The 14,121-nt window shown below is 33.9% G+C and overlaps 1 protein-coding gene across 2 annotated transcripts in view; it reads right to left on the bottom strand.

Moving 5' to 3' along the window:
* LOC144448964 (voltage-dependent calcium channel subunit alpha-2/delta-3-like) overlaps positions 1 to 14,121 on the bottom strand; it is a 51,435-nt gene that overhangs the window by 4,539 nt on the left and 32,775 nt on the right. For both annotated transcript variants that reach the window (XM_078139353.1, XM_078139354.1), the window contains 14 exons: positions 13,329 to 13,390; positions 12,447 to 12,517; positions 11,766 to 11,817; positions 11,374 to 11,489; positions 10,371 to 10,476; positions 8,585 to 8,665; positions 5,849 to 5,929; positions 5,215 to 5,318; positions 4,970 to 5,038; positions 3,427 to 3,488; positions 2,839 to 2,877; positions 2,091 to 2,153; positions 1,380 to 1,465; positions 794 to 869 (listed from right to left, as the gene is read on the bottom strand). In XM_078139353.1, coding sequence (XP_077995479.1) covers positions 794 to 869; positions 1,380 to 1,465; positions 2,091 to 2,153; positions 2,839 to 2,877; positions 3,427 to 3,488; positions 4,970 to 5,038; positions 5,215 to 5,318; positions 5,849 to 5,929; positions 8,585 to 8,665; positions 10,371 to 10,476; positions 11,374 to 11,489; positions 11,766 to 11,817; positions 12,447 to 12,517; positions 13,329 to 13,390 — 1,068 coding nt within the window. The remainder of the gene's footprint in view (positions 1 to 793; positions 870 to 1,379; positions 1,466 to 2,090; positions 2,154 to 2,838; positions 2,878 to 3,426; positions 3,489 to 4,969; positions 5,039 to 5,214; positions 5,319 to 5,848; positions 5,930 to 8,584; positions 8,666 to 10,370; positions 10,477 to 11,373; positions 11,490 to 11,765; positions 11,818 to 12,446; positions 12,518 to 13,328; positions 13,391 to 14,121) is intronic.

The raw sequence follows: 14,121 nt of genomic DNA, 5'->3' as shown, positions 1-14,121 counted from the left end.
AACTAAAATGTTGTTGCTGTTGCATGTGGTAGATTAGTGACACCTTGGTTATTTGGACGTAATCAATATGTAATAAAGTCAGCCATAAACACCGAAAGTCCTTGAAAACATACCCAGTGAAAGATCAAAGACATGTATATGTACACAAATCTGTATCTGTCTACATCCACTGACTTTTTTTAACATATATGTCGTATTTATAACTTTAGTATAAACTATATTAGCTTGTTAATAGACCATCTGCCACTGAAGTACATGTATGTATTCAAATCATATTTTACATAAATTAGAGGACCCTGGGAAAGACTAGCACTTAGCCAGCCAGGTTTAATATCTGTATGATTTTTAACCCTTTTTAAATAAAGTTTAAATAAAATAGATAGATAGATAGATAGATAGATAGATAGATAGATAGATAGATAGATAGATAGATAGATAGATAGATAGATAGCTAGCTAGATAGATAGATAGATAGATAGATAGATAGATAGATAGATAGATAGATAGATAGAGATAGACAGTAGATAGATAGATAGATAGATAGATAGATAGATAGATAGATAGATAGATAGATAGATAGATAGATAGATGGATAGACAGACAGACAGTAGATAGATAGATGGATAGATAGAGACAGACAGACAGACAGACAGACAGTTGATAGATAGATAGATAGATAGATAGATAGATAGATAGATAGATAGATAGATAGATAGATAGATAGATAGATAGATAGATAGATAGATAGATAGATAGATAGATAGATAGCTAGATTACAAGTTAGTGGACTTACATCAAGAAGTATTGACCCAGCATTGTCAATATTCTCTTCTCTTTCACACATTCCTTGAAAGTCAGTAATGATAATTCTGAAAGCAATCGATATAAATCAAATTTATGTGAGTGTGATTTTGATGCATGTAGTTAGCAGACTAAGAAGTATATCTTAGTCTCATTCTGCCAAGTACTGATGTAACCATCTTGTTCTTAAGCCAATCACCAATCTTTTATTTTCTCATAGAGTTATATTGGGCAGCCATTTTGAATTTCAAATGGTTTCATTTCAAGATCATGTTGACCTCTATTGCAAAAATATCTCATGGTGACCCCATATTATTTTACTTGATATTCATCAAGAATTGATTGAAATTTTCTTGAACAAAGTAACAGAAAAGGTGTAAAACTTTAATTTTGAGGTGCATATTACATTAATAACATCATACCTTGCAGTCACATTTCTCTACACACGTTAGCTATCTGACATAATAAACATAAACATTCTAATTATGTATTGACATTATCAGTTTTTTAGAATAGTTCAAAAATATCTGATGAGACCAAGACAATAATTTGCAATAAACTATTGCGTTTTGACTTACTTTTTATAAACGCCATCAACCATACCATCTTCTCCTGCGAGTTCTGACATGACAGATGGTCTGTGTTCACTAAAATGAGTGCCAATCTGAAAGACATAGTCAAATTTATATATATCCACAACCACAGACTTGAAAACATTGCCATAGACTTGAAAATATAGCCATATACACATTTATGCCAAAGGCAGGAAGAGATTGGCATAGAGACTTGCACTACAGACTGGAAGACATTGTCACACACACTTATGCCATAGGCCTGAAGACATTATAGTTATACATACACTTTGCCACAAACTGGAAGGCAGAGTCATTCATATTTGTACTACAGACCAGCAGACATAGTCACACATACACTTATATACCACAGACTGGAAGACATATACAGACACTTCTTATGCCACAGGCTGGAAGACGTAGTCACATACACTTATGCCATAGGCTTGACCCATTCACATACACACTTATGCCATGCTTGAAGAGTCATTTCTATTTGTACTACAGGTCGACAGACATAGACGCTTATGTCATGGGCTTGAAAACAGTCAGGCAAATGTCAGCCATAAACTGGAAGACATTGTCACACACTTATGCCACACACTGGAGGAGATAGTTGGCTGAAAAACATAGTAAACATATACTTAAGCCACAGATCATGCCATGATATGTTGATTTCAACATATCATTTTTAAAGGTACAATTTATTAAACTTACTTTGTCTGAGTACGTAGATGAAATGATATAAGCATCGTTGTCCAACAGATAACATTCCACACCCTGTAATACATTAAAGATGAAAAATTATACCCTTGAAAATAGGCAGGGTTTAATGGTATAATAAATTATCATATCATAGTTAATCAGTAAGTATCATTTACTTAAGATGTATTCACATTAAAAGCTATGTTGTCGTTTCAAAAACTAGATTCCAATAAAGGTAACTTTACAACTACTACATGTATGTATTCATTTCCTTAGAAAGGACAACAGCTATACACATGATGACCCAAATATACTGTCTTCCCACACTCACTATGCATAAAATTACATTTTTGGTTCATAAAATAGCAGAAAGTACAAGTTACAGTACAAAATAGTGTATCAACCTTTCAAGTATTTAGAATCAAATCAGAGTCAAAACAGAGGCTAGTAACCAGGATATTAGACTCTGACATGTTTTTTTTAATAATTTCTTGGAATGTGAAAAATAATTCATTCCAGGTCAGATTTTATATTTTTAAATGTAAAACAAACATAGCTGCTAGAAACCATAAAGTTACGCACATCTTAATATCATACCAAGTTTGCAAGTGACATATACACATTATACAACAATTACAGAGCTAGTAGGGGTGTAACAAACTTTAGTAAGCAAAGCTGAGGAGGTTTTCAAATTTCAACAGTTCTTCAACAACACCCACACACCCCCCCACACCCCGTGTTGGTTCCCGTACATACTTACATCATCAGAACACTTCATGCAATCCTCTTCTGTTGTACACTACAAATAAAATAAAGTAAAATAGGTAAATGACTTCTGTCATCAATTTTGTTCTAAAATTATTTTAACCAGTTAGAGTACAAAGTTGGAAGGTTTGTTTGAATTTTAAAAAATAAATTTTACTGTTGAAGACATATATTGGCATATATTGGGCTTTCTTCTTACAGAAAAGGATGAAACAAAATAAGTGAACCTTCGAATGAAAAATCATTCATGGCTTCAATAACAAATAGCTACAAAAATGTGTTCACTGACACATGCACACAGACATAGATACAGACAGACAGACACATACATTCATTCATACATACATACATACATACATACATACATACATACATACATACATACATGATTCATACATACATACATGATTCATACATACATACATACATACATACATACATACATACATACATACATACATACATACATACATACATAAATGGTAATGAATATAATGGTATGAATCAATCAAATTACATGGATGCTAATTTAAAATGATCCTTGGAAAAACACTATTTTTGATTAAATACTGAAACAACTTACATTAGATGTCACATTATTAAATATGTCCTGAAGAAACGACAGCTTGAATTGAATGCCTGCAGCTGCAATTCAATCAATAAATGTACACAATGTATATACGAATGCCATCAATGATTATATGAATGCCTTCAATGATTATATGAATGCCTTCAAATGTATACAATGTATATATGAATGCCTTCAAATGTATACAATGTATATATGAATGCCTTCAAATGTATACAAAGTATATATGAATGCCTTCAAATGTATACAATGTATATATGAATGCCTTCAAATGTATACAATGTATATATGAATGCCTTCAATGATTATATGAATGCCTTCAAATGTATACAATGTATATATGAATGCCTTCAAATGTATACAATGTATATATGAATGCCTTCAATGATTATATGAATGCCTTCAAATGTATACAATGTATATATGAATGCCTTCAAATGTATACAATGATTATATGAATGCCTTCAAATGTATACAATGTATATATGAATGCCTTCAAATGTATACAATGTATATATGAATGCCTTCAAATGCATACTATGTATATATGAATACCTTCAATGATTATATGAATGCCTTCAAATGTATACAATGTATATATGAATGCCTTCAAATGTATACAATGTATATATGAATACCTTCAATGATTATAATGTCTAGCACTAGCTGCAAAAAAAACATTGTTTTGAAACTGTTTTGTTTGACAATGACTTACTTGTCAACACTGTTCACCCTGAGGTGTATTGATTCGATTTACCAAGAGGAAAACTATTGTGTATGTATCCTTAAACATATTCATCAGATCGGCAAAACATAGCAATAATATGCTCTTGTACCACGACCAAGAGTTCTTATTACTTACGAATAACATTTTGCCTGTTCAGGTTGACAGGCTTTGTCAAACTGTCTGTTTACTGTCTAGCAGTAAAGGCAGCAAACTGACATGATAAAAGAATGTGTGGCAATTGCTGTGATGAAAAGTGTATGCTAAAGCTTGGAATGGAACTTGCTGTTAACAAATCTATTAAAATGACTTAAAGTGGCCTTATGGGTGACAAATGGCTATTTTGGATTTTTAATTCAAAAGACAACTGTACTGTGTTTTCCTACTTGAAAAAAACAAGGTGAAATAACATTGACCAAATCCTTGTTTGCGACTCAATAAATAGCAAAAAGCTACAAAGTGTGTAAAGAGCTTGTTATTGTACGTACAATAACAAATATTTTTTAACATTTTTTAATGACTTTGATTTTTTGAGTTAAAAACCAAGATTTAGTATATGCTGTATTACATTGCTTTTTTCAAGTAAGACCACATAGAGTTGGCTTTAGAATTAATAATCCAAAATAAATAGCCATTTGTCACCCATAAGGCATATAATTTACTAATATGAATTAATATAATTTAGTGATAACTTTATGAACAGCTTAGGTAACATAGACAATTCTTGTTCCCAATACCTTAATTGACATTGTTATTTTGTGAAATAAAATGTAGTAAGAGAGAGAAACAATAAATTTTAAGATTTTAACTTACCGGCTGCAGGAGCATTCTGTACAAACACAACAGAACTCGCTGTCACTAAAGTGTCATTATACGTGGTAGCTGTAAGGATAAAACAGTAAGTAATTCTATATCTGAGAGTCTTTTGAATAATTGTTTTCGTTTCATCTTTTCATATTTACATTCCATACTCTATACAGTTTGTTTTTTATGGTAGAATAATCCTGGTGTGTATAATGGACTTTACTTGGGCTCACGATGCAATAAACATAACTTACCTGCATCAAATGGGACTGAATAGAGAAAGTTACCATTTCCTAACACCGTCGCCCGAGTAAAGTAGTCTTCCTGTAGGGAATTACTATTCTCTTCTATAAAGTCACTGAAAATAAGTGAACACGCAATTATTTGAAAAAATGTCATACTTCAACTCTTGCTTTTGTGCTTCTCTCCCTCAAAGATATTGTATATAACTATATTATGAAATTCAACAGTGTCAATTTGTATGGCAATACATAGTAATGACTGTTATAATAACATATTTCCAAACCTTACGGAAAATGCTGACAAATAAGTTTACAAGAAAATCAATGTATTTGCTACATGACATTTGCTATGAACATCAACAGTTTTTATTTGTATGACAATGTATGGAGATGTGACTGTGATCATTTTAATACATTTATAACAGGAATTTCTTACTGGTAGACCTACATGAAAGATACAGTATAAAAAATAGCACCATTGGCGATGAAGCACAACTATACAGTTTATGGATTTACATTATAAAGTGCTTAACCATATAAAAGCCTGACAGACAGACAGACAGACAGACAGACAGACAGACAGATAGATACCATGCCTTTAGCATGACTACACCTTATAGTTCAGTTGTGCTAACAATGACTTTACCTTGGGAGTGCTGATCTAGGATTCCAGTAATATCTTGTCAATCCACCTGAGGTACCAACAAATTGTAGAACAACACTGTCACTGTAATCAAATGTAGGAAATGTGAATATGACAAAATGAGTTATAGATTCAATATTAAAATATTGAATCACACTGTTAACATGACGTCTAGTTGGAATAGAATCCTGGAATAGAAGTTACCACACACACATAGAGCCACAATACGGAACCAGCACATTCACATTATAATAACATCACAAACAAGCACAATACTATCACAATGTCACAATACTGTTACAATGTAACCAGATAGTAACATAATCGGTTCAATGTCACAAGTTACAATAATTCAATTACAGTGTCACCAATCACAAATCAGACACAACACTTTCAATCTAACCAAAATGTCACAATACAGCAACACATCACAGCCATGACAATACTGTTATCATTTCACGATACTGTTACATCACAATTGTTACAATACCATTACAACATCACAATATAGCTACAATACGAAAAGTAATGATACTGTTACAATGTCACAACATAGTCACAAGTGTATTACAGGATATCATTTGAACACAAGTCACAACAGAGCTACAACCACAAGTCACAGTACTGTTACAATGTCACAATATCTTCAAAACATGTTTACAATGTCACAACACAGTCACAAGTGTGTTACAGGATAGTACTTGAACACAACAGTCACAACAGTGCTACAATACCACACATCACAGTACTGTTACAATGTCACAACATCATCAAATGTGTTTACAATGTCACTACATAGTCACAAGTGTGCTACAGGATAGCACTTGAACATAACAGTCACAACAGTGCTACAATACCACACATCACAGTTACTGTACTGTTACAATGTCACAACATCATCAAACATGGTTACAATGTTACAACATAGTCACAAGGGTGTTACAGGATAATCATTCGAATTGAAGTGGCATTTCTACAACACATTTTCATTGGCCGGCTAAGCATTGAAAGCAGGAAGGGGTACTATCTTTACATCTTTGCAGATGTCATCATGTCACAGTCATCTATGGAACTGGCAAGGATGGAACAGATGTTATTTTCTTGCCATACAGATAGTTGACAGGAGCGAAATATTAGATAATCAGATTGTGCCATCTGGTCAGTGGGCAGAAGCCACCTAGACAACCAGGTTGTTTCATCTAGACAATACTCACACATGAACATGAGCTACATTTATAATTAGATGAGACCATCTGGACAGTGGACAGGAGCAACCTAGATATTAGATGGTTGCATCCTGGCAGTGGGCAGGAGACAACTACTAGATAGTTAGATTGTACCATATAGACATAGGGCAGGAACCACCTAGGTAATCATATTGTGCCATCTAAATAGAGGGCAGGAACCACCTTGATAATCAGATGGTGACATCTAGCATAGGACATGAGACACTAGATAATTAGATTTTGACATCTGTGGTCACTTGGCAGCCACCTACATAATTAGGTGGTGCCATCTAGAGGGGTACGAGATAATTAGATGGGGTCAGCCAGAGAATTGACAGGAACCACCTAAATGATAAGATAGGAGCCATCCAAACAGTGGACAGAAGCCACTAGAAAATTAGATGATGCTACCTGGACAGTAGGCAGGTGCCACCTTGATATTTTGAGAGTGCCATTTAGACAGTGAGTAGGAAGCACCAAGGTAATTAGGTGGTGCCATCTAGACAGTGAGTAGGTGTCATATAGACACTGTACAAAGACTGTATTAAACTGCCATTAACACCTAAAATTTGGACTTATCAAATGGTCTCAATATAACACCTAAAATTACCCAGGAGCATTATAACTGGTCAAGCTGTAACAAGAGTTTTGACACTTAGTCAATAAATAACAAATTCATCTTTGTCGGATGCTATTGGAGGAATGGTTAACAACTGTAAGTTGTATTCAATGAGTTTGGAAAAATGGCTAAAATTATAACCATCATATTGGATAATTGGTCAGTCTTTACCAACTGAACCATGTGTCCAGATAGTCTGGATAATTGGTCTCCTGTTCACCATGTGTACTTTGTATTTGATGGCCATCCTATGAACAATTACACAATGACTGGCATAAAAATTTTGAACAACTAGCCAGCCTTTGACCCATTATACTTTGTGTTTGACGAGACTGGGTAAATGGCCACCCCATATCAACAATTTCACATTGATTAACAAGTAAGTCTGGTCAATCTACCATCTGTTTGGGATTTTACAAGATTGATTCCTTCTTAAGAGTCTCTTGAGTTTGAACATGGGATCAGCCCTGAACTAACTTTGTGATTTGACGAGCCTGAGACCATGTTTGTAACCTTAATACCAGCTGTGTCTTTTTTGTACCAACTTACATGGTACATGTACCAAGTAGTTAGTCACCTTAAAACCCACTTTAAAACCCGCTCACCTGAACCATAATACAGACTTTGAGGATTGAGACTCACTCAGTACATGTTATATGACACTAAATAGTGAGTTTGGGCATTTGTAATATTCGTGACCACTTGGTCTTGAACCTTGATACAATTAATTTGGGGTAGTTGATGTAAGACCAATTATGCTGATAATACTGAATGTCAGCACTGTTTTTATGACTTTGCCAAAAATTTATAAATAGTACATGAATGAATGTTACAACCATATATGTATTTTATACTTAAGTGATAACCATGTTTGACATCTAACATCTAACTTACCCTGGAGTACCAGATGTCTGGTTTCTCTTTTTCAGATTATCATCAATTTTATAGTTGGTTGTATTAGCACGATTATCAATCCTAGACAGTAAAAAAGTCAAGGCCTTCTCATGGGTCATATTTCCTGACTCAAGAATTCTAAGAAACTCATCAGTTCCACCAGGATTGGAGGAGAATTCTCTCTCAAGAAGTTCATGAATTGATTTATTCCAAGAGTCAACAGTGTCAGGTACTTCATAGGTTGTCATATTGGCCACTGCTGCAGAGTGCGGAAAAGACCTAAACCAGCCATGCATTGAAGAAGACAGCCACCAAGATATAGTATACATGCAGATGACAATGCAGTATAGAATGATGAAGGTGAAGATAAAGTGGTGTTCAAAATAGTGATGATTCAAGTCACAGCCGTCAGGGGCATGCATGCCGAGACAAAAAAAAAGTAGTGTAAAGAATAATCAGTTAACTCGCGATTATGCAAATAAAGCAGATATTTGAAATGAGTAATTATGCAAAAATTCTGGTCTTTATATTCTTACCCTTGTAGAGTACCCAGTGTGAGTGTATGTGAACAGTACATATCATACAAATTAATGGGAATATAAAGTAAAATATAATTTGACTAAAAAAAAAAATGTGTATTATGTGACTATTACTTTTAGTGTTCTCCTAGGACAAAATTATCAGGGGCGCTGTGTGTCTTTGTATGATTTGGGATATTAAACAAGTGCATTTCAAACCATTTCAACATAATACTGAAACAATTCACTAAACCTTATTCCCTGTCATTTTAGAGTCTGCAGCTTAGAAGTTCCCTTAGGAGGGTATATCCAAGTTGACTACAATTTTTGAAACCTCTTGTGAACACATTCATCAAAGAACACAAACTATTTACAATTTCTTGTCTTCAAAATGAGCTGCATAAGTATAACAGTACAACATGTTTACGTGTATCTTTGTAGAATATGTGATCTCCCCCCCCCCCACCCAACCTATTCCTCAGATAACTCAGTAGAAATATCTGACAAAATGAGTTAATTTTCCTATAAGTCATATCATCATACAAACGTTAAAAATCTCTTCTACTGATTCATGAATGACTATATGTTTTCAATGGTTTGACAAAGTGTCCCTTTCAAATAAAATACACATATTATTAAATATTTATAACAAAGAGGTGGGGTAGTGGATATATGGGGTGCTGTGAGAGAATAACTGAATAAGAGTTATATGATAGTTATTGCATATTTTGGTGGTGTTGTAGTGATTTGGTAATACATTTATAAAACCCAGAATATATCAAAATTGAAGGACATTAGATGGACAGTATACATATGATTGTATCAGAAGTGATGTCTTTAACAAATGGATATAACATGATAGTACTTCTTGAATATAAACTCACACACAGATGTATACATTCATTCACGCACACACAGTGACACAAACATACATACACTTGCACACACACACACACACACACACACACACACAATAATACATACAAACACTTACTCATAAACACACATTTACATAGCAACTCATTTCTACACTCAAGTACACATACTGTCCTTTACTTGAAATTGAACTCATACACACCAGCATAGAAAAGTTTCGTTTGAAATATCAAACATATGGAACGTACACCATATGGAAACTTAGAGTGAGTTGATTGTCTTCTAACAGTGGTGCTCTTTCTGTCTCCAATATCGCAGATCTCTCTGAACCATACAAATAAACATACAAATAACACAGCACATTACATCATAGTAATTATGATAGCACTAACCTTGTATTTTGGATTTCAAGGCTTTGAAACTTTCCTTGCCAGTAACTGGGAAGATTAGCCGTCACATTTGCACCAAACAACACATGCTTTATCAATTCCTCATCACCTGTATGTAGGAAAGCAATACAGTGTCATATGTGTACAGTTTTAATTAATCTATCTTTTGATAAAATACGCAAGATTGATGGGTTTAATACTCTATATTCTTGCATAGCACATTCCCACACTATGCTCATAGTCCTTTACAAGCATCACCCCTGGCATGTACCTATAATGGCACAATAGTCCTCTATACTTCCTCAGCTCCATGGGGAGCATACAATTGACTGCATTCTATTCACATATGCAAGCTCTAACCTACCAGGTCCCAACAGCTGGGTTCACTTGTGCACCACATGACTCAAACTTTGCCCAAGGACTTAATTAAGCCATTCAGAAACAACGAAAACACAAGACCCAAACATGCGTGTGCATCCGTCTGTCTGTGCATCCACATCCACATCCACCTATAAAATGTATGTGACAATTCCAACCAAACCTGACACAACTGCCAGCTACTAAGGCATGAAGATGCACTCCACTTTACTTTTTTGACCCACACTACATGTATATAGACACTCAAATGAGGTCTCTGTCTATTAAGCTCCCAGAGTTAGTTGGCAAAATGTAAATTTTCATGACAAATATGGCCACATTCAGCCATTATCATGACGGTCAAAAAATCAAAGTGAAGGGCACATGCACACTATAGTGTCTGACATTTGTGCCAGGTTTGGTTGAAATTGGCTTATGCATTTTAGAGATACAGGTGGACATGGACAGGCAGATGCAGATACACACACTCATGGACATACCCCAAAGTAGTAGTCCCCCTCAGGCTTCACCCATTGAGGACTTACAAACCTCAGAGACACACATCAAAAAGAAACAAAACTGTCACCCTGAGTTGCTTGAAATACAAATTAACTTAATTTTGATAAACAATACTGTTATGTTAACTCACATTTCAAAGTATAGTTTGGATCGTTAGCATTAATAAAGGATTCGTTGACTTTTTGTATGACACCTTCCAGTTTAGTCATTGTCTTAGCTTCTGCATTGGTAAGTTGACAGAATCTCCTGTAGAGAAAATCATAAATAATATGAATATACTGTGATAAAAGTTTTATAATTTGCTGTTACTTGCTCCAAGAAACAGGAAACACCATTCTCTGTTGAAATCATGAATTTCTGAAAAAATCCAGAGTCACCATGCACATTTTTTATTTGTAACAAATTCATTATTCCACAAAGGCAAAGAGAATACAAGATAGATAAAGAAACAGGACTACAAGAGTGTACAAAAGGTGTGATACTGCTAAAGTATACATGTACGCTGCACAGTATATGTCTTACCATGAGCCAGCTTGTGCTAAAGCAATGTCATCATCCATTAGATATTCCAAACCTACAAGAAAATATTTCAAAGTTATTTTCTGACTTTTGTCTTTCTTACACATAATGCATACCATATCCATGTCAAGTTTTGTTCCTAACACAAAACTGAAAATTTTGCCCACATAATTACTAACATGTATAATTTTATGACTGTTACTCATACAGTGCTCCCAACGTGACATGTGCCTTAGAAGTAAAATGTTTCAACTTTTATCGCAATTTTCTTTTTTTTAAAAACTCAAAGACCACTGTACAAAATATTTAAAATAGAGGTCAAACTAATATCAAAATTAAACCATTTTAGAATTCAATATGGCCACCAAATACTGTGTTAACTCTATGAGAAAATACAGATTGTCAATATCTCTGAAAACAAAATGGTGGACCCAAAATTTCCTTTACTATGTCAAAAGAGCCTGAAGCAAGAGTTTTCATTTTCTTTAAATTTGTAATTCCCGTTCTATCTTCATGAGCCTTATCCACAAGGAATACAATATTGCACAAATAAATACAGAATTTATCTTCTTTCAAACTAGAAAGTTACAATGAGCCTCAATGTTTGCCCTTTCCATGACTACCTTCATACTAAAACAATTTCAGACTCTGATATTTTTAGTTTTGGAGTGGATTAATACATACCCTCTTGATTAATCTCCATTTCTGGTTTCATGTAGTAATGACCATAATCATTAACCAATACAATTCCAAGACTGAAAAAAAATATCATGTCATTTGGTATATTTTTATATTTTATTCCCCAATATTTTATTTGTTCAGCCAAAGAAAATACAAGTGATCAAAGGGGCCTTGTCACTATGAGTCGAAGAAGTAACAAAACCCCTTCAGTCATGGGTATATTCCTAGTGAATGAAGAAAACTTTGAGGGAATATATGTATTACAGTGGATTTCAAAATACCGTTCACTGGCTCAGTTTGATACAACCACACAGAAACTACACATGCTACACTTAAAGATAGCAAGATCACAATTTATTGCTACATAGTCTGAATGATATAAACCATTCACAAGGCTATAAAGCAACAAGACGCAGACATGTGGGCACCAATATTTTGACGTCAACAAAATGTTGCTAGACACTGTATTCATTCAAACTTGATATCTTAAAGTGTTAGCATGTATACTTTCTTATTAGTTTCTGTGGGATTGTATCAAACAAGCCACTGAATTGTACTTTGACATTTGCTGTATAATAATTATATAAATTAACGCAAGCATAATTTTGGAAACATTAGGAATCATGGTGACTTTGAATGTTTTGACTCATATTTAGAGCATTGTAGAATGAAATAAAGTAAACACATATTGTTGTGACAGAAGAAAGACTGAGGTATTTTGGCTGTGTGTTATAATTTTATCTTTGTTACATCAATTGTTGATAAGAATAATGGCATTGATTTCATACAGATACCATTCTTGTAGACTGTTTAACTTATACATTCAATACATTTCTGAGATTACTGATGGAAAACATTGTTGATACAATAGACAATAAGACCAACCTAAATGGAGTATCTTTGAGTTCAATGTAGTAGTAAGAGTTGTTTCGTTCTACTGCCCTTCTCTGTAAAACAAATAAAAGTAAGTCACTTGCATGTAAATCTGTGTGTGTGTGTGTGTGTGTGTGTGTGTGTGTATGTGTGTGTGTGTGTGTGTGTGTGTGTGTGTGTGTGTGTGTGTGTGTGTGTGTGCATTTGTGCATTTTCTTAAGAGATTGAATTCATCAAATATCTTTGCTTAGAACACACCCCACACGAAACTTATGTGAATTTTTGGAAAGTGATCAGATAAAGCTAGGATGAAAGTAAAATAAACCTCTAAAATCTACATAGTTTAATATTTCTTATTATTTCAGAATACAAAATAAGTGAGTTATATGTGCATGTGTCCCATTACAATGTGTGATCAAAGTCTATTTATAGATAACACTTGTACGTATGTAGACTGTTTTAAACTCAGTAGGAAGATATCGTAAACCAGCAAACTTTTGCTGAGGCCTAATAAAAAATTTGTGTGGTTCCCATTACGCTCAATTCTAAAATAGGTGGCGTAGGTATATTTTCTGTGTCAGTATCAAGTTCAGGTTTTCCATTGTTTTCAAAATGGTCTCTGTGTTGTTTATTTCTTCCTATCAGAAGTACAGCCATTACAGATTGGGAGAACAGTTTTATATGTCAGTTTCAGCATCCACTATTTCTTGTGCGACTTCACAATTTTGCGATTTTTTTTTCTTGAATATTCAAATATGTATAAAAAAAAAAGTTAAGGGTCGGCTGTGAAAAGCTAGGTGGGGTC

The sequence above is a fragment of the Glandiceps talaboti genome, chromosome 18 (genome assembly GCF_964340395.1).
Source record: "Glandiceps talaboti chromosome 18, keGlaTala1.1, whole genome shotgun sequence".
Taxonomy (NCBI): domain Eukaryota; kingdom Metazoa; phylum Hemichordata; class Enteropneusta; family Spengelidae; genus Glandiceps; species Glandiceps talaboti.
Note: the sequence above shows the minus strand (reverse complement) of the source record. Positions and strands in the feature narration are given on the sequence as shown.